The 25,355-nt window shown below is 38.2% G+C and overlaps 1 protein-coding gene across 3 annotated transcripts; it reads right to left on the reverse strand.

Annotated features, from left to right (window-relative positions):
* Positions 1 to 1,404: 1,404 nt before the first annotated feature.
* On the reverse strand, positions 1,405 to 24,971 carry TMEM192 (transmembrane protein 192). 3 transcript variants are annotated; one of them, XM_072621561.1, is made up of 6 exons: positions 24,738 to 24,971; positions 22,049 to 22,195; positions 19,423 to 19,687; positions 14,581 to 14,715; positions 6,394 to 6,496; positions 1,405 to 3,287 (listed from the first exon to the last, which is right to left on the reverse strand). In XM_072621561.1, exons 1-6 carry the CDS (start codon positions 24,762 to 24,764, stop codon positions 3,149 to 3,151), a joined length of 816 nt encoding a protein of 271 aa, XP_072477662.1. In that variant the 5' UTR covers positions 24,765 to 24,971; the 3' UTR covers positions 1,405 to 3,148. The 3 variants fall into 3 exon arrangements, with proteins under 3 accessions (XP_072477662.1, XP_072477663.1, XP_072477664.1); XM_072621562.1 differs by lacking the exon at positions 24,738 to 24,971 and adding an exon at positions 23,428 to 23,463; XM_072621563.1 differs by lacking the exon at positions 14,581 to 14,715.
* Between the last annotated feature and the right edge of the window lie 384 nt (positions 24,972 to 25,355).

Below are 25,355 nucleotides of genomic sequence, written 5' to 3' on the forward strand. Positions count from 1 at the left end.
AAAAATTTGGAACTCAAAATCTTTTTATTTTTGGTGGGGAGAAGGCAAGGCAATTAGGGTTAAGTGTCTTGCCCAAGGTCACACAGCTAGTAAATATCGAGTGTCTGAGACCAGATTTGAAATCAGGTGCTCTATTTACTGTACCACCCACCCACCTACCCTGGAACTTAAAATCTTAGAAAAATAAATGTTCAAAACTATCTTTATATGTAATTGAAAAAAAATAAAATACTATTAGGTGAAAAAAGAAATTGATGGGAAAATGTGAATAATGCAGACAATATAAAAGTATAATGAACACAAAAGTGGGAGCTGAAGAGATCTTAGAGGTTGTCTTTTTTTTTTTTAAATATTTATTTTCTTTCCTTCTTACTTTCCCTTCCCCTCCCAAATGAAAAGGGAAAAAAAAAAACCTTGTAATATTCAAGGAAAGCTAATTTCTCCACTGACCACATCCCAAAGTGTATCTCTTTGTGCAGTTTGTGTTTATCACCCTTCTATCAAACCATGACAGCATCAGTCCACTGGAGTGATACGTTGGTCACTGTATTAGAGCTCTTATGTCTCTCAAAGCGATCTTTATAATGCTGTCTAAATAGCTCTGCTTTTACTCATTTCATACAAATCTTCTCAGCATACTCTGAGCCCATCCCTTTTGTGTCTCTGAACACAATAGTACTCTATTCATGCACCAGAATTTGTTTTGCTGTTGTCTTTACATGCAGCTACCACTACAAAACACATAAGGGATCCTTCCTTTCCTCTTTCTTTGACCTCTCTGAGGCATATGCCTAGTAGTGGTATTGTTGGGTCCAAGAGTATGAATAGTTGAATGAATTTTCAATCATCTAATACCATTTTTCAGAAGAGGAAACTGAGTCCTACAAAGATTAAGGGACTTAACCACTTTCAGTTAGTAACAGAGCCAGGGTCCTAGGGTTTCACATCAGTATTTCCACTCAGTCTCATCAGGACTTCTTAATTAAGGGATAGTCTTTGCTCAGCTTCATGGACTGGAATTACACGGTCCAGCAAGTAGCTCACAGTATTTAATGATGGGCATGCCACTAATGAGCTATATAACCTTAGAACTGCCCACTGTGCCTCTTGAAATCAGCTATTCCCAGATATATTTTTGGGATAAAGTGAAACATATGAAAGACCTTTCAAAGATTATTAATTTTGTAGTATGATATTGGTAAGAGGCTGTCGGAACCAGCTGCCAGTGGTTAGAAAAGAGGTTAATTTTAAGGCTCATTAAAAAAATGAGGGGCATCCCTGGCATAGAAGAGTTAGAAAATGGCAGAGGATGTCATAGGCAGAAAAAATATGTGAAATCTCGAGTAATAGATGGCTAGGGTTAGCTTAGAGGTGGGAAAGTTAAATTTGACAGCATTACAGATATTTTGTGCTTGAAGTTTATTTACCCAAATTCTAACAGAACAGTTACCATTCAATACTTCCTTCTGAGTCCTTATGGAACATCTTGTTCCACTTACTCAGGCACCATCCTTTACAAAACTAGAATTACAAACATTAAACACAACTAGTTTGTAATAAAAATAAAGGCTGTCAATTTTTTTCAGTAGTATTTATTGTTTGAACAATTCAAAGTATTTATTATTCACTTAGAAACAAAGTACAGGTGGGCATAAACACATGTATGTCAAAATCTGAGTATCCTAAAAAATCTCTAGAACATGCCTGTTATTTAAACCAAAATGTTCCACAATTCTTACAAAATAATTAAAATGGAATTGCAGACACCAAGATGAGTTGAAAATAATCTGTCTCCTCCTACCCACCTGAAAGAATCGTGGGAAAGTTGAAGAATGAAGGAGAAAGAGACTTCCTGAAATGTCATGGCATTAAGGTATGCATTGATGAATACAAAGCAGGAAACCCAGATAAAACCTAGTTTAAAAAAGGGCCCAGACACACTTCAACCTGTCAGAAGCTACAAACAGTATACATTTCCATTCTGAAACTGATATATATGTACATACACACACTCTCTCTCTGAACTGTCTGAAGGTGAAACAATCACCTTTAAGAAGACATATCACTTCATTCACTAATTAAATAGTAATGAAAGTGATAAGCTTAATACTGCACACATCTTGCAAGTGATGTATAATTAAAATATTCTGAGTCTTCAAATAAAAGATTTAAATATACATGTATACATAATATATCATATCATATACACAAGTTTCTATAAATATATTCTGACACACTGAACAAATCCATTCTTCCTACCCCATAGCATTAATCTCTGTCCAAAAAACAAAAGAAAACACCAAAGCTAGAAAAACAAAGATTTTCCTAAAGAAGTATTTAATGCACCCATGGTAAATGTGTCAACTAAAATTATTATCTGGCAGAAGGAAAATAATACAATTGACTAATCATCCTCCATGGACTTAACTGAACATGCCAGGTTCAAAATTTGGCCTTATCTCTAAATTTCCAAGTAAGACAAGACTGGAGAAACAAGTTCAGTTTACTTTTTGTCAACTGTACAAAGTCCGTTTCATATAAATCAATTCAACAACGTTGTAAATTTTCTAATGACTACCTAAGTAGTAGTAGTGAGTGAACTGAGTTTCTGCAGAACACCACAAGGTAGGTATGTAGAAATGTTTTGAGGGTCCTTTTCTGCCTTATGCAATCATGGTGACTTCAGCAAACAACACATTTATATTTAGCTCAGCTCACTCATTTAGACATTTCTCTGGAATGATTAACTACCTCCTTAAAGAGCAAAATGTCAAGAAACAGAAGTTTTAAGTTAATTTGAATGTGCTAACAAGGAAGAAGTTAAAAGTACACTTTTAAGGAAACTGAGTAGTTAAATCAATTCAAATCTATTCTATCAGGGGATAGGGAAAAATGAGTATCTGTAAGCCTATACATTTTAAAATACTAATTACAGAAATAGATTTTTCAAATGTGGAAGAAGCCTTATAATCATAGCAACAGAAGAGAAAGTCCAGCATACCTGAGAACAAAATTCAAGTTTCCAACATAAGTTATTTTTAAAAACTATACAGCAAAAGCTCTAATTGAATTCTAGCAGCTTGTCCAAAGGTCTAGTGTGAACTGTTTTATTCTGGATTATTCTAGAAATGCTGAAATTTGGGAGTCTTCACTCTCTACCTGGCTGAGAAGCTGAATCAGGGGATGTGAAGGCCAGTAATCGCTTGCTTAATAGGGCATTATGTCGTTTCAGGTATTCTATAATATCTCCTTGCTTTTCAACTACTTCTTCTAGACTGGAACTAGTCCTGTAAATAAATAAGGCATAATTGGTTATAAAACACACAAACGGAGAGCCCACTTGATACAAGGTGCTTAGTGATAGCCTCACAGCAGTTTCCATTAGTCAGAACACTTTTATCACTCCTGAAATGAGTTTCTCTTAATCTACTAAACTCTATATGGTAAAGAACTGAGTTTCTCTAAGTGATAATTTCCAGAAGGACACAGACTTGTTAACAAGCCCATTTTGGAAGCTCTCAACCATGCACTCCTCCACCTTGGAAATTAAAAAAAAAACAAAACCCAACAACCCAACACTATAATCCTTTGAAGTAAGGTTTGCTATTGCTTCACTTCAGTGGCACAGTCAGAATCTGCTCCAGATAACAGAACTGTCCTAACTAACCAAAATAAAGGATATTTGGAGTCAATTACGGGCAAATTAATGAAAAGCTAGCTTAAACTGTAAGGAAGATAGTCTAAAACTACAAAAGAAGATTCTGGTCTCATTTAGCAATTAAACCAGTATGATCTCTTAGGAGTACAGGTCAAATGGCATAGGCATCATTCATTTACCAAGTGTTTTCCAGAATGGCTGGATCAATTCACAACCTCACCAATAGTAATTTAACATGTCCTTTTCCCTATCCTTGTTATACTCCCTTTTTGGGGGGTATAAGAGGAAACCACAGAGTTGCTTTAATTTGCATTTTTCTAATTATTAGTGATTTGCAGCATTTTTTCTTATTGACAGCTTATATTTCTTCCTTAGAAACCTGCCTATTCATATCCTTTGACTATTTAGCAAATGGAGAGAGCCATTTGACCCAATTTCTAAAGAAAACCTAGCCCATACCCCAAAGCAAAGAAATTGGAAAAGGACCAATACATATAAAATATTTTTACAGCAGTTCTTTCTGTAGTGGCAAAGAACTGGAAACTAAAGGGGTTCCCATCAGCTGGGGAATGGCTGAACGAATTTTTGTATATAAATGTAACGGAATCTTATTGTGCCATAAGAAATGAGGGAAGGGAGGCAATTTCAAGGAAACCTAAGAAGACTGGTATGAACTCTTACAGAGTGAAGTGAGGAGAACCTGGAGAACAATTCACACACAAAAAAACCACTGTAATGAAAAACAACCTTGTAAGACTTTTTTGCTATTGTTCAGTCATTTTTCAGTTGTGTCTGATTCTTCATGACCCTATTTGCGGTTTTCTTGGCAAAGATACTGGAGTGATTTGCCATTTCCTTCTCCAGCTCTTTTTTACAGATGAGGAAACTGAGGCAAACAGGGCTATATGATTTGCCTGGAGTCATACAGCTAGTAAATGTTAGAGGTCAAATTTGAACTCAGGTTTTCCGACTCCAGGTCTAGTGCTCCATCTACTCTTATCATCTAGCTGCACTTCTTTTTTAAATACAGGTTGCCTTTTTTTATAGTTACTAAGCAAGAGTATACATAATCTTGACTATATTTGTCCTTTTTGCAGTAACCATGCTGAAGGTGAACAGAGAATTCTGAGAATTAATGCATTTTTGAAAAACACTGCTTCAGTAATTGGTTAGAGTTTATAGGTTTAAAAATCAGGGGCTCTCAGGGAGATGCCAGAAAGCTGTTAATACTAATTCAAGATACAGAACAAACTTCCTAAGTGCCAGGTATCAAAAGGGTGCTAAAAAAGGCTAAAGAGCTGATTTTAAAAGCTGATTTTTCTCTGTAAGAATAACCACCTCCATGCCAAACTTGTGACACAACAATTGAGAATAAGTCACAGATGCTTAATAGTTCATCTATGACTTAGCTCTTACCACATCCCAGCACACTAAACCACAATGCGTACATACAAAATCCCCACAAACTATCACTAATGCAATCATTTGAATGCGCCAAGGTTTACTAATATATTAAATATACATATAATTATTATAGTATACATTATATAATATACAATAATATATTAAATATACATAAACACTGAACTAAAAGTATTCAATTGATAACTAAACATACAATAACATGTCAAATATTACACTGAATTTCTTTCTACAGAATTCATTATACAACCGTATCAGTAAAATAGCACAAACATGGACCATCTCCTGAAATATGGAATTAGTTTTGGTACATTTGTTAAATTTCTACCTCTACTCTCAAATGAGAAACCACATAACCCATAGAGATTCATCATCTAGGAATTACCCTTAAGAAAAATACAACAACAGAAAAGATTTAGTAAAGACTACTTTATATGAAGAGATCTGTTTTGTTTTTGAACTGATTCACAGAGAAGGGAAGTATTTGCACATTTGCAAACTCCTCTACCCATCTTATGACTTGACTTCATCTAAATTTTTTTTTTTACTGTGTGACTTCCTGAGATCAAACTCAATAAAGTTGGTCAAATGCTTTGTCTAAGCATCATCCCAAAGGCATGTTTGCAAATACACATAGAACTAAGGTCAGAGTTTTTCTGGTTCTCAGTCTATCAAAGAGCTAACTTACTTTGGGAGCTCTGTGCTTAAATCCATTTCAAAGAACACCTCCAACAGGACAGTCTGCCTGCTAATAAGTCATCAGGGATGTGTACTTTCTGTACTCTTCTCCCCACAATTAGAGGTTTCTTCTCTCCTCTAACACCTACTGTCTTCGTGCTCTCTTTCACAGTATCAAAAAAACACTCAGCAAAAGAGCTAGGGAAAACCTCATTTTCACTGTTTTTGATTTTGTTGTTTTGGTCCAGGGTTTCGATTTCTTTGGTGTAGAGGAACCTTGGGTAGAAACTCCTGATGCTGATGCAGGTGCAGAATAAGGAACTGGTAAGGAATTCAGAATCCTAGGGGGCTGCCTAGGGTACTGAAAGGTTAAACAGCTGGCCCATGGTCACAAAGCTACTATGAGTGAGAGGCAGAAACTGAACCCAATGTGTGACCTTGCCTCTGTCACTCAGTTTCATTTGCAAAAGAGGGTGTAAGAACAGATCTCAGAAATACAACTGTGTAAACATTCATAATACTAAGTATTCAAGTGTTTTTTCTTAGCTTTTAAGAAGAGTTCTAATTCTTAAAGAAAATACCTCTCCCTGTCCTGAACACACTCCATTTTCCTCCCACTCCCCCTTCATTATTACCTGAATCCAGTCTCTGAGGTACTATTATTAGCATATGCATACATATTCTCTTCTTCAATTATATCAGGTCTTGGCTTGGCTTTATTAAATCTTCTTATTTTCACTAAAATGACAAAGCAATAATAATTATTTTTGTCTAGATAAGAATGTGCAATTTTATAGATAAATATTTATCACGATCTTTTGTTTTTTCATCACCTCTATATTCTTCCTTCTCCCCACCCCTTCTTATAACAGAGATTTGCATTTTAAAAAATTTAAAAATACAGAACACATGACCTTTTGATTAAAAAAAAAAATCCAGTACCTCTTACAGACAAGTAACAGTGTCGGGTACCATGAGTGAAACAAAGATAAGTAAGACAATATGGCCCCTGCCCTGATAAAACTGACAGTCTAATAGGGGAGATGAAATACATAAACCAGAAAGTTAATTTATACAGTGAGAAATGTTGCAAAATTAGGAGGAAATTAATTACAAAGGACATATAAAGGAAGATGTTATCTGTGTCCAGAGAAAGAACTGACAAATAGAAATATGTATAGAATGGTTTTACAGATATATAAATATTTGTGTCTAATGTAACCTTCTCTAGGGTGAGGGTAGGAAGGGGAGAAGGAAAGAAAAAAGGGGAAAAAACATTACATGATAACTTTATTATATATTTAAAAGGAGTAGCAAGTTGTACGTAACAGATTTGCAGTTTTCGTGTGCAATCACCTTTTTTCTATTCTACTATATTATGAAAATCCTTGTTTTATTTCTTAAGTTCAGAATAAAATAAATAAAATTTTAAAAAATCAAATCAACATATAGGAGAAAAGTCATTAGCCAAGACTGATAAGGGCTAGAAAAAGGGTTAAGGGCAGTTAGGCCACAGATAATTTTGCTCCTAGAACCAGTAAGAACTGAATTAAAATTCAGCCTCAGGCTCTTACTGGCTATGTGGTCCTGGCTAAGTCACTTAACTTCTGTCTGCCTGAGTTTCCTCATCTGTAAAATAGGGATAATAACAGCACTTACCTCCCAGGACTGTCTCAAGGATCAAATGAGATATTTATACAAGCATGTTGCAAACCATAAAGCACTATATAAATGTTAATTATATGGAAATAGTTTAGAATGCATGTTGTAGGAAAAACATACCATATGCAAAGTCAGGGAAGAGGGCACTATTTCTTTCTGGGCAAAATCAGAGAAGGGAAAAGCCTCATGGAGAACTCTTAAGGAAAGGATTTGGATGGGCATATTGGGTATTTCACATAGGAAGCATGAGTAAAAGCAGAGGTGGGAAATCACAGAGACTGCAGAGGTCATTGAGGAAGTTGAGGTAGGTGAAAAAGAGGATCCTTCAGGAGGAGGAGCAAGAGATTAGGTTGAAAAATTAAGCAGGTGGCAAACACCAGTAATCACAGCTACCAGGGAGGCTGCGGGTGGCAGGTGTCTTGAGCTCCTGATATGCACACGGGCTATGAGAATAAGCAGAAGGGGCTATGACAACTGGGAGAAGGACCAGGTTGTCTAAAAAAAAGTCAGGGCTGATGCAATTTAGCATTGGGTTTGGGCTGTAAGTAGTTCCCATCTCTCTAGCTTGATCAAGATAAGGAGACCTAGTCTTTAAGAAAAAAGGGAAATTAAATTGGGGTCAGAATGGAGACAATGTAGTATAATGCAAAGAACCCTGGTTCTTAGTGTGAGAGGAACTGGGTTCAAATCTTACCTAATACTTGCTACCTGTATAATACCTTTGGGAAAGTTGCATAATCTCCCTAGGCATCAGTATTCTGAACTGAAAAATGAAGATGCTGGATTAGATGGCCTTTGGGGGTCTCTTCTAATGTAGGTAGGAAAGTTTGGACTTTTTAGAGCAGGTGGTGATGGTATGCCAGCTTGCCATTATTCTGTGAGCATTAACTATTTTAAAATCTCCTTTCCAGAGCTCTTAGTACTTATGTACTGGCAGTTATAAGATACCCTTCTCAAAATGGAGGTTGCTTGCCTTGGTCTGCGTGGGGCTTTGAATCAATGCAGAGCTCTCCTTTCTAGTAAGCAGTCCTCTATTTTGGTTCATTTCTCCTTCTGAACATTTTAAAACCATCAAATAAAAACAGAAGTTTAAAAATAAGATTATACATGAGTGTTTGCCCTGCCCCTCCAACTATAATACATCACATGGAGGAAATGCTGAAACCACTATATAGGTAACAAGCTGATGTCACGATTTATGTCTTCAAAGTACGAAAAACTGAGTCATGGGGGAAAGGCGGTGTTAGGAAGCAACAGCCACATGAGATAGCAAAGGACTGACTAGGAGTCTAAAAGCCTAGGTTTTGGTCTCAGTCATTGTGTGACTGAGCAAGCTTTCAACTTTATTTTCCACATCCATAAAATAGGGACAATCATATCTGCACTACATCCAATCACGCAGAAATAGAGTAGATAGTTTTTTCTGGTGCCACACTTCCAAGATATTTTTATATTAGTCACTAGATAGTATTATTCCCTAAAAAGTATTGTTCATTAGTAGCATAAAGCTTCAATCCTCTAAAAATAGCTGTATACTGTTGTACTCTGGGGAAAACAAACCAAAAGGCTGTCATACTTTTAAATATATGTGACTAGCAGAGCTTCATATGCAGATCAACTAATTATCCCTCATCACAAGCTTTTCCAAACCAATTTACTGATTTACCGTTAATTATTCAACTGAATATAAAGTGGATTGAGGGCCATTCTCAGTCAGGATGTCCTGGGTTCTTATACCACTCCCACCTTCACCCCTCCTCTCTAACACTTAAATGTAGGAAAACTAATAATGTTTTAAAAATAATTGAAGGTAAAGCTAACTTTCAGTTAGTTTGGTGAAAATAAAGATGTACAATTTTTTTTTCCATCCAATTTCATGGATTCCCCTCCCAGCCCCTGAAATCTATCCATTGACCCCATGCACCACAGGGTAAAAATCTAGAAAGTTCAGAAAATACACTAACAGATATTTGTCCTGGAGGCACAAAGGGAAAAAACAAAATATGCTATATTTCTTGCCAACAGTGACTGACAAAAAACAAAGAGAAGGGTACAGTTATCTGCAGCTTTCACACCTGACAACCAACAAGTATATTTGAGTTTGTATACTCCATGGTTGCAATGAGTTTCAGACAGCCAAAGACAATTAGGCTTCATCTTCCCCAGAAAGGGAATACGTGCCAGATGGGTAGTTTTCACTCCTCATTATGATAAATATCCCTGACTTTCTGTGTAACTGGAATAAATGGACATGTTAGAGCCAATGGAATCCCTGAGGAAATGAAAAGGTAGAACTGAGTATGTTTAGCTTTTGCAGTAAAATTTAACCAACTGACCAGTTGATCCAAACCTAAACCTGATGGATTTGTAAGGTCCTGTACAAGGCCCTCCTGCTCTGAACAAGTATAAAATCTCACAATTAAAGAAAGGAGCACTTGTGTTTTTAGTTAGTAGGCTGGAGAGGATGCATCTCAGCTTCAAAGACATGTCTTTCCAATGGCTGTTAGTTTAGCCCAGCTAAAATTAAGAGGCCAGATAAAAAATGAACACACTGTACTCTTCCCTCTATCTTTTAAATTCTTACTGCTGAAATATGGAGTGCAGAGTAACTAGCCGGGAACTAAAAGCAGGTTCTCAGTTTGCTGATTCTGGAAGGTTTATTAAAGCTGTTTCAACAAAGCTCAAACTCATTCTTAGGAGACAAACAACTGGACGCGTTTTCTAAGACGGATTCCTAAATTGGACTCCCAGGTTAAGAACTTCAGAAAAAAAAGCAACATGCTAACCAAGTAGAAGGATGTTTATCCCAGGATAAAGGATGTTTATCTCTCCTCTAAAAGTGCTACATTTTAATGTATTATAAAATCCTTTAATAAGCAGTAACAATCTGATTAATGTCACAGTTTAAAAAAAATACTCTTTTAGGTAGTCAAAGTTGCCCTACCTTCAATTGCAACAGTTGTTAATCTGGGGTTAAGATTTCAGAGGGTCCGTGTAGTTGGATGAGGGAAAAAAATGACATCTTTATATTTGCTCACCTCTAACTGAAATTTCCTCCAATCATTTAAAAACATTATTCTGAGAAGGAGTCTGTGGGCTTTCTCAGACTGCAATTACACACAAAGAAGGTTAAGACACACCTGTACTAGTTTCTAACACCAAATCACATGGATTCTGTTTTGTAATTCAAATACATCATGTAATTACAACGATACCGGTGTCAAATTAGACCACCCAGAATGTGTTTTCCACTATTCTTTCAGATCATTAGCCAAAAGAGGAGCGTGTTCAAAGCATTAACCCTCCTGAAGAACTGGGAGGCCTTATGTGCCAAGCAAATCTTCCATTTCATTAGGGAGTTATGATGACTACAAAGCAACTTTACTGGATGCTGAAACTGGGTAGATTTAATTTTAAGAAAACATGGGGCATCAAATTTAGCATAATCAAATTTCTTATGCCTTAAATCATCTCATTCATGCAAGTGATCCTGACAATGATTTTCCTGGGTACCAATGGCAGAGGCACTGAAATTTAGACAGAACCTCTTCTGTCCCCCACCCACCACCAAGAGTTAAACTGGGCAGACCCAACTGCAATTAAAATGTGACCAATCCAAAACTACTTTCTAATTATGAAATGATAAACCAGAAAAGCAGAGTTACTGACTTCACCAGTGGAAAAGGCTGCTCTGAAAGCCGATATAAAGTTAAAATACTAAGCCTGGGTTTAAATCTTGCCCCTTGTTTCTTGAAGACTTCAAGGACACTCTCCTCTAGGGCCATGAAAAGTGCCAGAGAGCCTGTCACATGCCCAAACAAATGACTGCATTCAAGCTCAGACGTAATCTCCAGTCATTTCAGGTAACTGGTCAAATGTGGAATGGAACTAATCCAGGCCACAAGTGAATTAAATATTTACTCTAGCGACCAGGATCCCTTTACTAAAGTAAACTTGGTAATCTGAATGATGGCTTAATCAGTCATAATAATAGCTAACACTGACATAGTCAGGCACTGTGTGCTAAGCAGAATTATTAGCTCATATGATCCTCAACAGAACCCTGGGAGAGATGTGCTATTATTATCCCCATTTTACAGATGAGGAAACTGAGGCAGACAGCAGTTAAAACTTGCCCAGGGTCCCACAGCTAGTAAGTATCTGAGGCAAGACATGAATTCAGTTCTTCCTGACTCCAGTCCTAGCAGTTCTATCCACTGCTCCACCTCGATGCCAGTCAGGTTTTCCCCTCCTACCTTTCCTTTTTTCCAAGAGTCAATAAGATAAAGTTAGTCTTATGCATTTATTTTTGTTTTTTGCTGCATGGTTAACTAGTGCCTTTTTATGAGTATAAATTAAAATTATCATCTATTAGTTTCATTAGTATTGGGCCATCCCAATTGGATAATATCCCAGAAAAGGAATATAAACCACTAAGAATGCTTCTTAGCAGATTGGGGCATAATGTAATGCAGCATAATGGAAAAAATGATAGAGGTGGGGTCAGGAAAACCTAGATCTATATCCTGTCTCCTCCAACCCTTACCAGCTGTGCAATTACTGAAATTCTCTGAAGCTCAGCTTCCTCATCCGTAAAATGGGAATGATGACACCTGTGGAACCTAACAGGGTTGTGATGCTCACAGGAGAATGCATGCAAGTAAATACTCTGTAGAATTTAAAGTGCCCTATTATTATTTTTTTATTCATACATTCATTTTTTCATCACATTGTCAAGTATTTTGCTAAGCACTGGAGGCAAAGACAAAAGTAAGACAAGGAGCTTGCAGTCTATTTGGAAATACAACATAGTCGTATTTCATGGAGGAGATAACTTCTCATTTTAACCCTGGCACAGCCATGCAAAGGCTGAACCGGGGTGAATATTTGCTTCATAAGTAACAGAAAGCTTCTGTAGCTAACTGTGGCTACTGTAAATTTTTAAGTTCACACAATTCATTAGTCATTGAAATCTACCAGTTGCTCATTAATGATTCCAGGCAAAGTAGGAAACAAAAATTGACTGGTACAGGACTTAACAATTCCATTTCCATAGTGATTATCTGCTCAATTTAGAGACCTGTAGCTACTTCAAATCTTTCTTCCATTAGAGGCCCTTGAGCTACTTATTCTTAATCCAAATTATTTCCAAATATTGGTCTGAAATCTGATGAAACTAAATGTTCAATACTCTGTTATTACTAAATCAAATAATATACCTCAAGAGCAGTACACTGAATTATAAAATGACCAATAGAGATACGAAACTGATTGCCAAATTACCACAAACCACAGCAAAAAACCAACAACAAAAACTTCCCTGTTCCATTTAATTGGAAGTAATCTCTCATAGAATTTTGTCCTTTTATTATGTTTTCCTTTGATTCATCTGGCATTCAGGTCACTTGTGTCTGTGTCATATCCTCCTCTGACTAGATTATAAACTCTATGAGATGAGAGAATACTCTTCTTTCTCTATCTATTTCTCAGTGTGCAGCGCAGGGATCACCACGAGAGAAGGCACTAAGGAAACGTCTGCTGACCTGCTGAATGTCCTTCTCAGTCCTATCTTGCCTTTTGGAAATTAGACCAATTGACAGGTATAATGTGAATTACACAACAGGCAAGATGCTGAAGGGTTAGGTAAAGAGAATTTTTTTCCAAATAAAAGAACTGCTATTCTTACCCATGTAAGTCAGTGCCCAATTAATTTTAAACTCAAAATTGAAGTTTTTCATAGTACATTTTAAACATTTAATAATCTTTAGAAGATATGTGATATTTTTATTTACATCACTATCGTATACATCATAAAGGACTTGTCAGGGGCAGCTAGGTGGCATAGTGGATACAGTATCAGATTTGGAGTCAAGAAGACTTGACAGATCAAATCTTGCCTCAATCACTTAGTAGTTGTGTGGCCCTGGACAAGTCACTTACCCTGTGTCTCAGTATCCTTATCTGTAAAAAGGAGATAATAACACCTACCACACAAGGTGAAAATCAAATGAGTTATCATATCTAAAATGCTTTGTAAACCCTAAAGTGTTATAGAAATGCTTGTTATTAATATCATCAAATACTTAAAGAAAATACTATAATATTAAAATATTAAAAGAATTTAACATGGTCACCCTCATCAGTTCTAGTCACTAGAAATGGATTTTTAAAATACTTTTTAAAAAATGTACTGCTATAATACTTCTCATATAATGTACAAAACTTCCTTTAATCACAACTGTAGGACTGATTCAAGGAAGAGACAACACCCCAAATTTAATTAATAGCAAGATACTAAATATCTCACCCAATAGTAAATTAGTATTAAATACACATTTGTATGTGAAACTATTTCACTTTATCATTTTCTGCTTGAATATTTGGTGAAAATATCCAATTTCATGAAAAGTTTCTTCAAGTCAACAAAAGCTTATGTTTACAATTAGTTCAGAATTATGGTTGCTGGTCGTAGTAACACTTTTCTGCAGCTTTCAAAATGAGAGCATCAAACAGGATTGCACTAAGAGCCAATTCAAGGTCACAGCTTAGAGAAAATATACGCTGTATTTTTTTTTTCAGAATACGAATTAACAATTAATACGAACGGTCTGAAATTTACCCACTTAATAAAAAAGTTACAGGAGGGATCAGTAAACAAAACAAAAATTATTACAATGTTTATAAGTAAAACATTTAATTCAATGAGTTATGGATAAATTATATACAGCTATGTTTTCTTTAGTAGGAATTTTCAGATATTCAGTGAGATTTGTACTGTGCATGAAAATATTTCTCATACTTATACATTTCTCTGAATTTCCTCCAACATGAGTTTTCAGATGTTTAATAAGGATTTGGTGTTGTCTGAACAGTAACACAAGGGTTTCATCTATAGGGCCTCTTTGTAATACGAATTTTTTGATGTTGAAGAAGGTCTAAAGTATGAGGGAATATTTTCTGACATTCTTTACATTTCTAAACCTTCTTTCTAGTATGAATTCTCTGGTATACAATAAGGTCTGATATCTGATTGTAATAGAATTAAAGAACTGTAATGGAAAAACAATGGACTCTATAGACTGCACTGGGGAAATATAGTACTTAAAAGGCCACTGTAAGAAGGGCAGACCCAGTAGATGTACAAAATGGGTAGTTCTCACCTGTGTAAATGATTAGGCATATCAGGGAGCAAATCAGTTCCAAGGCCAAGACTGCCAGGATGAAGTCAAGATAGAGGGGACCATGATCAGGGAAGGAGTGCTGTATACACAGGATGAGGAGCAGGGCTGTATTGCCTAACAAAGGGAACACAAACCCAGCATTAGCCAAAGCATTACACTTGCTGTCAAAAGAGGAAGCAACAGCCTAGTCAAAATGGGAGCATATAACAAAGCTGAAGATAAAAACTAAAGTGAGTGGTACCAACCATTTGGGGTATAGGACAGAACAAATTTCTTAGCACTATGAAAACCCCAGGGGCATTGTGGCACTTTAGTTACAGGCTATAGCCACAAGCAAAATTGTGTGAGTGAAACTGCTTAAGCCATTTGATCAAGACCACTGACATTCTGAAAAAAACTAAAATAGGAGAAAAGCAGGGTGGTATGGAAGAAACACAATAGACTTGGGGAGTAACCTAGTTAAAATCCCATATTGGGATAACTTATCTTCAATTCTTTGGACCTTTAAAATGAAGATAACAACTTTATGTCACAGCACAGTAGCGAGGACCACATAAGATAATGAATGGAAAGTGCTTTACATCCTTTAAGTGATGTCTATATAAAGGGCAGTTATTATTACTAGAAGCTTGAAGATATTAAAGATAACAAAACTCATAGTACTTTGTAAAATATATCATAATGGAAGTAAATCCAATTTGCTTAATTCTAAACATAAAAAGTAAGTTACAGGGTGATTCTTTGTTTTAAAAAAAGGTTTCAAAATGACTCCCATAAACAACAAAATCTCTTTATACGGTTAAAATGATACAATAAAAAAACATTAATATAGAGTTTTTTTTAGCAGTGCCCACTTCATAAAGATAAATATGCTTGTACAAGACAGAAATACCCAGGATAGTAATGGCTTATATGTAGCTAGCTCATTTAGGTGCATGACATTTCCTCCTTAATCACTCCTCCATAGAGGAGACAATCCTCTCCCAGGAAGCCTATGGCATACTTCTCAGTGTTGTTTTTAAACTTACTTTTTGCATCACTAATTTGATGAACTTGGCAAACACTGAAAATGTACAAAGAGGAAGTGATTTCCAAGCTCCTTCTTTTCCTAGTGTTTTTCGAGATCTGGAAAATGTTCGCTTAGTCCAATGAAGAGAAGGGATCTCCTACTTGTTGGTGCAAGCAGAATGACTATGAACCAGTAAGCCAAGTTTAAATTACGCACAAAAGTCAGTCTCCATTTTAGCTCTGTTCTAACATGTCTCATTCCCCCGAAAATCATATTAGCATGCAGTCATGCTGCTAGTAAATCAGCTTTGGGGAGACCTAATTGGTACCTGGTCTCAAAACAATTACAGTTTTTAAAATAAGGGGAGGAAAACCTTTTCATTTTTTTAATGAGAGAAGCTGTTCTGCATGGATAATGTGACCACCATTACAGATGCTGGACTACATGTGATTTTCAAAGTAATTTTTATTTTTTAAGATGTTCTATAACAAAAGCCCTTTTCATGGTAACAAAGATGGAGGACATCAACCAGAAAAATACGAAGCAATTATGGTATATGAATGTGATGGAATATTGGAAGAATGGAAGAAATAATGAATTAGAAGGACTTAGAGAAACATGGAAAACTTCTGTGAACTGTTGAAGAGCAAATAAGCATAATCTAGAAAGCAATGGAAAGTACAAAAGAAAGGTGACTGAACGTTGTGTAATTATAGTGACCAGGCTTTAGCTTCAGAAAAGAATGAGAAAATGCACCTTCTCTCTTCTAGGAAGACATGGGCAACTATGGCTGTAGAATATTACATATACCATAAGGTATGGTGAATATATTGATTGGGCTTTGCTGACCTACCTTTTTCCTCTTTTCAAAATCTGTTACAAAGGCTAACTTGCTGGGTAGGTAAGTGGGAAGGGATTTATTTACAAATTAAGGTGATTAAGAAAAAAGACATGGAAAAAGAATAAAAAATGTTCTATAGTAAATTCAATTTAACTACACAAGACTATATAAATTGACTCTAGAGCAGACCTGGATAGAAGACACAAGTTAATTTCAAAATGACATAAGCTCATAGCTCTACCTAGTGGCCATATCCATAAGCTCTCCAGCTAATCCACAGAAGTGTACAGTTTTATTCCATTTGACTAACTGAAATGTACTTAAGACATGAAGACACTTTTTAAAAAAAAGACTTAAACAATAACAAGATTGTTTCATGATAGGCACCTAGGCATTGAGCAAAATTACTATCTGCTACACCCAGCAACGAGGAACCCCTGAAATTTATCAATGCAATTCACTGATATTCACTACAATAAAGGGCCCCAAACTAACTTCTCTTTATTGTGCTTAATAGCAACACACAGTTAAATGGCCACACTCCCAATCCAGATGGCTGAAATTAGTTTGGAATTCTCACCAATGACATTCAAGAAAACTCTGGGTTAGGAGGCTCCCACTCAACTAAGCAGGGTGTAGCTAGGTCAAGAGAATAGGCTACACGATGCTAGGACATCCTGTAATTCCTGGTCTAGAAGGCATTTAGGAGATCCAGTATCTAGTTATAGTGCTGGGCCTGGAGTTAAGAAGATCCAAATTCAAATATGACCTCAGATAGTAGCTATATGACCTTAGGTAAGTCACTTAACTTCCATTTCCCTTCTTCTTTCCCCCACAGTGCTTAATCAAGTTATTAGATCTGCTTCTAAACCAGTCAGTTCTCAATCTAAGATTCACAGATAGCATCTCTCCATACTGTTGTTTTAAAATCTCAATGCCTTTAAAATAAAAGTTTTGTGGATGGCCTAAGAGAATACCATCACTAGACAATTTTGAAGGATTTGAGGCCTCGGATCAATGCAATGACCAACTAGAATTTTAGAGGACTAACTGAAGCATGCTCCCTACCTTTTGATAGAGAAATGATGGACTGAAGTTACAGAATAAGGCAAATATTTCCCATCAAGGCCAATGTGGGAATTTGCTGTTGTTTACACTAGACGTATTTGTTAAAAGGGCTTTGTTTAAAAAGACTGGGGGATGGGGGGGAGAAGCTTGGCCTCAGAGAAGAGATATGAGAAGACACCTCCCTCTACCCCTTTGTAGAAATTAGGAGGCTCACGAGTATGGGGCATTTCATATATTTTCAGATTTAAAAAAATTTATTAATTTGTTTTGCCAATTGTTTTTTCTCATCTTTTTTTTTTTTTTTAAAACTATTCTATTATATAGGATGACTATCTGGGAAAGGGGAGGGAGAAAAATACAGGGGATTAAAAATGGCTTTTTTTAAGCAGAAGAGAATGCTTGTTAATGTTTAAAAAGTCAAATAAAATGAAAGTTATATTAAAAATATCATTAATGGCCCAATATTTGAAAAATGGCTATTCTGCTTTGGTTAGCAGAATCCTTCCACTAATAACACAGGGGATTCTGCTCTTACCATGCAGGATACAGTGACTTCCTATGGCCAAAGAATGCTGTGCAAGAACCAACCTAAGCTTCTAACTCTCACTGAACTTGAATGTCTGACCAGAATTGCCTTGAGACAGTTACTTCCTGAGGAAGAATTTATCAGTTTAAAAAAATAGTTTTTTCTACTTCTCATGCCCAAGAAATAGTCAAAAAGCAATAATCAATTTCCTCCAATTCAAAATCTCTTCTTCAGTGGAAGGTACAGCACTGACTCCTGAAAAAGCAATTATAACTGGTTTTTCAGGGACAGATTTTCCAAGCTCTACTTTTGTATACTGAGATCATCCAACCACCTAAAATTAGCACTGTGCCTGGTATATAATATTCACGTTATAAATTCTTGTTGAATGAAAAAATGTTGAATTACAGGAATCACACAAATGTCTCTGGAGATATTCAAGTGCTCTTAAGTTTTAGTCATTGGGCAAAGCATTTCAACTATTCGGGGCTTTGTTGACAGGCCAAAAGTTAGCCCCTAAGAGAGTTTGGAAGTCCACTAATCTATTTCTTATTTTTTAAATTGTTTTCTCTCACTTCCACTTTCTCCCTGCCCTTACAAAGAAGAAAAAGAAAGGAGATAATACCTGTACTCATCCCAACGGACTACTTCAAGAAAAGCTTCTCCTAAACTATATAAAAGTGACCCATAAACCAGAATGATTTGAGGAGAAGTATAGCATTCGTACCTCATCCATGTGACAGGAAAGGAAAATCCAGTGATCTGATGTCATTTTCCCAGATTCTATAAGTTCACAGAAGCAAAAAAAAAGTTTCTGTTGCCCTGCGTAGCTCTGTCTTTCACAATCATCTGACATTTCCAGCATTAGATGGGACCAAGAAGTTAGATTATTGTGGAGTCTGGAATAAGCAAACTTTAGCAAACCCAATTTAAAGCTTGAAATCCTCACACTCGTCCTACCCAAAAAAAGTGAGAATGAAAATACTATTCCATGATGCATCATTACTGCACCCTAAGAAATGATAGATATGAAAATGCAGAGGCATAGGAAGATCTGAATGAACTGATGCTGAACAGAAAAAAAAATACCAACCCAGAATCAAGACAACAGGCAGAATGATTATAAGAAGAGCAGTGAAAATAATATGAAAAAGCAGCTGAACTTAGATTAAAAAAAATAACCTTGGCTTTGATGGACAGATGCTGAAACACTTGTCTCTTCTCAGTAGAGACTTAAGACGTTTCAGATGAAAAATATTGCAAATCTTGTCCTTTAGTACTGCCTCACCGGGGAAGGACTGTGGTCTAAAAAAACCTAATGCATCAAAACCACATTTTTTTAAAATGCAAAAAGTTGAAAGAGGCAGGTGGGCTCACCAGTAGAGTGTATGATTAACGACAGTCTTTTAAGATGCCTTGTGGATCTATAGATGATGATGTAGCCTCGTTTTCTCACTTGGCTATGGTGATACTGGACATAATGTTCAAAAAGCATGTGGAGGACCCATAAAATCACTTTTCCAAGGATGACCACGGTCTGAACTTTAAGTGGGTTGATGTAGTTTCCTGGGCATTTGTCCTCATTTGGATTAGGATAAGAACAAAGCAAACCTGTTAAAAATGCTAAAACGACAAATACAACCTAGAAGGGAAAAAAAGTACCAAGATTAGGCTTTGAGATTAAACACACACATCATTTTTTCTGTTGTACATTCAATCATTTTTCTTAATTTTTGGAAAGCAAGAACAGGAGATGAAGGATTGAATTGAATTTTACATTCCTATACTCTTATGATTTTGGTCACAAGATTATCAAATAAATGTAATATAATTCTAGAATCGCATATGGCTTGCTTGCCATGCACTTAGAAGCTGCAGCATGCTAAGTCATCTAGGTAGGAAAGCTTATTCCCAAGCTGTGACAGTTAAAGTAAAAATAACTTTCTACTCCACACTATTTGGTCTAACTTCAAGTCTGGTCTCCAAAGAACTGAAACTGACGACCAGGTTTCAAATCTTGTCTTAGATACTAGCTGACTCTGGACATGTAACATTCCATGACCATCAGTTTTTATATTTGTAAGAAAAAATTTTCAAATTTGTAAAATTTGGACACTAAATCTCTAAGGTCCCTTCTAGTTCTAAACCTATGATCACCCAAAGGGCAATGGAGAGGATGCATGGTAGATACAAACAAGCAGTAACCCATTACAAATAAGGAATTATGTAGGAAAGGGCTAAAGGACGCCATAAGAAAAATGTCTGGGAGAACAAAAAAGGGAGTAGAGTAGTACTGACAGACAGAGAAGACCCACATGCCCCAAACTGTTAAAAGAATTCATCAAGGAAGGTCCTCAGCATGTTGGATGAACCTACAGGAGTGAATCTGTGAGAGGACACCAGCTATGGTGACACAGGATGAGTTGGGGAAATGGGGAAACTCATCACTGGATAGCAGGCCCACTCTGATGAGACTGAAGATGTATTAGCATATTATTTAAGTGAAAAGATTAGTTATTCAGACATGAAAAAATAACATCTATAAGACATCTAGTTCAAATAACCAACAATTCTCAAAAAATATTATAACCCAGGAGGGCTTAAATCTTAACTTTTTAAAATTAAGAGTTGCATTATAATGTGCTTTTCTCCATGAGTTCATGGGATCTCCATGACATCACAAATTTATAGTTGGAAGGACCTTTTAGAAGCCATCTAATCCAAACCTCTCATTTTACAGTTGAAGAAACTGAGGTTCACAGACATTAAATTCATTCTGGGCAATTAATAAAAGGAAAAAAAATTATCCTAATTAAGAAGCAGTTTAAGAGAATTCCTGCATGGCTCTGCAACTCCCCAAGTGTGATTACAGTTAAGCAGCTTAATCCCTCTGTGCTCATTTCCAAAAGGAGATGTTCAAGGCACTTCTCAATTCTATAATTCTATCACCCACATACCTGCTTCTCCAGTAACAAGCCCCAGGGTATTTAACCCAGGGGTAGAGAACTGGAGGCCTCAAGGCCACATATGGCTCTCTAGGTCCTCAAGTGCAGCCCTTTGACTGAATCCGAACTTTGGATTCAATCAAAGGGCTGCACTTGAAGACCTAGAGGGCCACTGGTTCCCCACCCCTGAATTTTAAAATAGTTTGATGATGATGTATTTCAGCATAATTGGTTCCTTTTTGTAATCGTTTGTATTTTATTTTAAAAACATGATTCTGAGAAGGGTTTCAGTCTTTGCCAGACTGTTAATGGTGTCCATGACACTCACAAAAGAGGTCAAGAATTCCTAACCTAGACCACATGAGTTAGTAAGCCTTTGAAAAATCAAACAAAGTAACTAATCAACTTCTTTGAATACATTTAAAATAGTCAACAGGACTGGTAGGTAACAGTTACTCTTCTGACCACTACCACTGCAAGGAGCACCATGGAGGAAGTCGAGTAATTTTTGGCTCCACTATGGCAAGTGTTTTCACGCAGTGCTTTCATCCAGATACTGTGGCCCAGGCCCATCTGGGGAAGGGCATTAGAGTAACTGACAGTATGACTGCTAACTTTTAGGAAGGCTACGTATGTAGATGCATATGTACATGTGTGTATATATGAGTGTGAATTTTTTTTCCAGACTTGTGATTTCACTACTATAGAGAACTTCTGAACCTTTCTACCAGTTCAGACTGGCACCTGTTCTGAGCGTTTTATTCTTCACAGGTTACCTGAGATTCCTCAGACTTGCCTAAGATCACAGTCAGTATGCATCAAAGGTGGCACTCAAACAAAGATCTTGTCTCTAAAGTGTCTATCTACTAGGCTATGTTTATTTTTATAGTAATCTAACTTTGCAGCAGAAATAGCACACTTATTCTAATCCAGATTCTCCAATGTTCATAAGCTGAAGCAAGGAAAGTTACTGCTTTGTCTCTACTGGAATCCTTGGTGAACTAAACACTTTTTCTCCCGTTAAACCCCAAAGATAAAAAAAGTCCCCACAGACTTACATGTATTAGCAAGAGGAGATTTGCTATGATGACAGTAGGAAGGGCATGGAATCTAGGTCTGAAATGAATATGCAAGGGATGCTGAGGCAGAAGCTGAGCTTCTAGAAGAGGGTCATCTTCTAAACTTTGTGTAAGATCCAATGAACCCTAAAGGGAGGGAAATAAAAAATGAGTACATTCTTAGATGATATTCACAAAACTAGTTATATAACATGAAGTTTGAAAAGGTGTTTTATACATTAAGAGGCTTACTCCATCCTAAGAATATTTTTCCTGAAAAATCCAACAGTTTCAACTGGAAGGAAAAGGAATTTTCTCATCCTCAAAAGGCTTACCATCGAACTGGCAGTCAAAGAATAAACAAATGAAAAAGTACAATAATGTAAGAGTAATAATGTAAGAGAAGTACTGTGGTTTAACAGAGCCATGGGCTCAGGAAAATCTGGGTTCAAGTCTTACATGTATTAGGTATATAACCATGGGAAAGTTCTTTAACTTCTCAGGGTGCCAGGCAACTTTCTAAGATTAAGCTACAGATGATGAACTTATTTGCATCTGTGTGAGAAGGTTCCACACTAGAAGCTCCTAGTGGTGATGACATCACAAGTTTAGATATCTCTACAAAATGGGAGGGAGGGATAGAATTTGGAACTCAAAACTTTAATTTACAAAATGTTAAAAATTGTTTGTACTATAACTGGGGGGTGGGGAATTTTTTTTTAAATGTTAAATGATAAATACAATTTTTCAAGTATGCATTTGCAATTTTTTTTTAAGCCTTACCACTCTAAATAGGAAGAGAAGACTGAACAGAGGACAAGGTCTATAATCAGAAAGACCAGGGCTCAAATTTCACCTCTAATACTTATTAGTGTGAACAAGTCACTTACAAAACTTCAGGTCCTCAATTTCCACATTTATAAAAGAGATAATGACTGAAAATACTTATCTCAAATACTTACCCTGTGAGGCACAAATGAGATAATGGATGTGAAAGGCTTCAGCTTAGAGCTCTATTACTGGTATACAGTAATTGTTTAATAAATGTTTGTTGACTAACTGATCAACTGATCATACACAATATCCCCAAAAGTCTTACTACAGTTTTAAAGTTTACTCGTTTTATTGTACTAAAACTTTGGGGTCATCTCGTTTAATGCAACTCTGCCTCCGAGTTTTTTAGGCATCTGGTTGGAACTCTGCTAGGTAAGGTTAATACGTTTTCGTTCTCCTCACTTTACCCCCCAATATTATTTCTTTTTTAAAAAAGTTTATTAATCCTCCGTTAAAAAATATCATTTCCAGACAATTACACAAAAATAGGAGATAGTATACATTCTTACAGCATTAGTGAATATGCACTGAGATAAAAACATTACCTGGGACAAGAGGGTATTCATCTCACTCACCTATCAAGGAATAAACAAAGAGTAAAATGTCTCGCTCCTCATTCAGGAAGTATGTGTAGCCTATAGTCCTGGGCACAGTGAAAATGGGTAAAGGTGCAAAGATCCAGGGGGCATGTTGCCAAGCAATGAGTCAGAGTGACACATGTGCCTACCCCAAGGGCAGCAAGATTCATGTAAAGCTTTCCCAGATGGTGCCCAGAGAGGAACTGGAAAACAGTGTTTGTGTTCCTTTTCCAGGAGCAATCAGTGTTCTAAAGAAAGAGAAGGCCAACCAAGAGACAGATGTGAAAAGGGTAATGATCCCCAGGAAATGTTGGTGGGTTTTTTTGGGGGGGAGAAGGGACAGAGGATTTTGAGGAACAGAAAGAAGCAGTTTTACTTTGGCTACGCTCCTTGGGCCCGAACCCATTGGTTCACAAAACCAGAAGAAATAAAAGACTCTACAATTCAAAGCGGATAACGGAGCCCAGCTCCTTCTCCTCCAGCTTTCATGTCGCCCCAAGGAGAATGAATTGCAGTGTGCGTTCCTCATTGTACAGAAGAGCAACCTGCAGCCTAGAAGAGGGTAAGAAATTTGGCATTGCGTCATAGGAAATGCCAAGGGGGAGTGGCTTTCAGAAAACCCGGGGAGATCTCTATGCAGTGAGGCAAAGCGGGCAGAACCAGGAGAACGCTGTAAGACTCGGCTATACTGATCTAAACGGTGCTCCACGACCATTGCAAACAAGTCGGGATCCAACCTCCAGAAAGGGAGCTTGGAGCGCAGAATGAAACGCCGCTTCTTGCTCCCCTCCCCCAAGGCTAACAGGACTTCACGTGGGTAACCAAGATCACGTGGCCTGCCTTCTCACAGGGCGGGGCGGGGTAACCTCCGTTTATTTGGAAAGCTGCGCTTCGCGCGGTGGCCTCAGCTCCAGCTCCCCAGCCCGGGCTCCGGGGACCCAAACCCGCTTCGAGCCGGCAGGTCGAGCGCGCAGTCACGTGAAAAAGCCGAGTTCCGGGACCGGAAGCGAGGAGCTGGGGGTGGTGTGGGGTCGGCCCTACGGCCCCGCCCCGTCCCCAGATGGGTCCTCCCCGGTCCCCCCGGCGGCGGCGCCTCTCTCCCGGAGCTGCCTCTCCACCGTGCCAGGTGGTCGCCGCCCCGAGCCCCCTTCCGCGAGACACGCGCGGGCTGGAGCGCTCGAGGGGGTGGGGAGGGGGGAGGAAGGCAGCTTTGGGGCTCCAGGCCCCGCCCCGCAACGCGGGGAACCCCTAGCCGCGCCCGCCCCGCGCGCACTCACGTCCTCCAGCCTGGTCCCCGCAGCCATTTCCCGGGCTCCCGAAGGCGAAGCCCCCGCCGCCGGGGCTCGCGGTCTGTACCTGCGCGTCCACGCGGCTGCTCCGGGAAGGTGGGGGAAGGTGGGGGAAGGTGGGGTTAGGCGGGGAGAGGCGGGGGCCAGGAACCCTCAGTACCCCGCCCGCCTCCCCGAGCAGGCTCCCCTGCTTTCGGGCCGGCCCGCGCCGCCTCAGGCCCCGCCTCCGTGGGCGGGGCCGAGCTCCTCCTCCAAGGCCCTCATTGGCGGAGCCCGAGAGGCTTCTCCCCGACGCTGCGGGCCTGCGGAGGGAGGGGGGGGACGTTCGCAGCAGAGCTGCTGCGGGTCTCCCTTCTCTCCTATCTGGACCGTGACTTTGGCACCCCGCGTTCTCCTTTTCAAGGTTCTGGACTCAGACAGGCTGCGGCACGGTAGGCTGCATTCCCAGGCTCTCGGCGGCGCGATGTCCGCGTCTCTCGGAGCTGTTGTCTGGGCGTGATTTCCGGCGTCCGCCGGCCCTGGCTGCGCGTGCCCCCTAGGAGGACTCGAGAGTGCTGGGTAGAGAGCTGAGCCGCAGAGGGCAGCTCTGGCCCTTTCAGCTTACAG

This window comes from Notamacropus eugenii, chromosome 6 (assembly GCF_028372415.1).
Source record: "Notamacropus eugenii isolate mMacEug1 chromosome 6, mMacEug1.pri_v2, whole genome shotgun sequence".
Lineage (NCBI taxonomy): Eukaryota > Metazoa > Chordata > Mammalia > Diprotodontia > Macropodidae > Notamacropus > Notamacropus eugenii.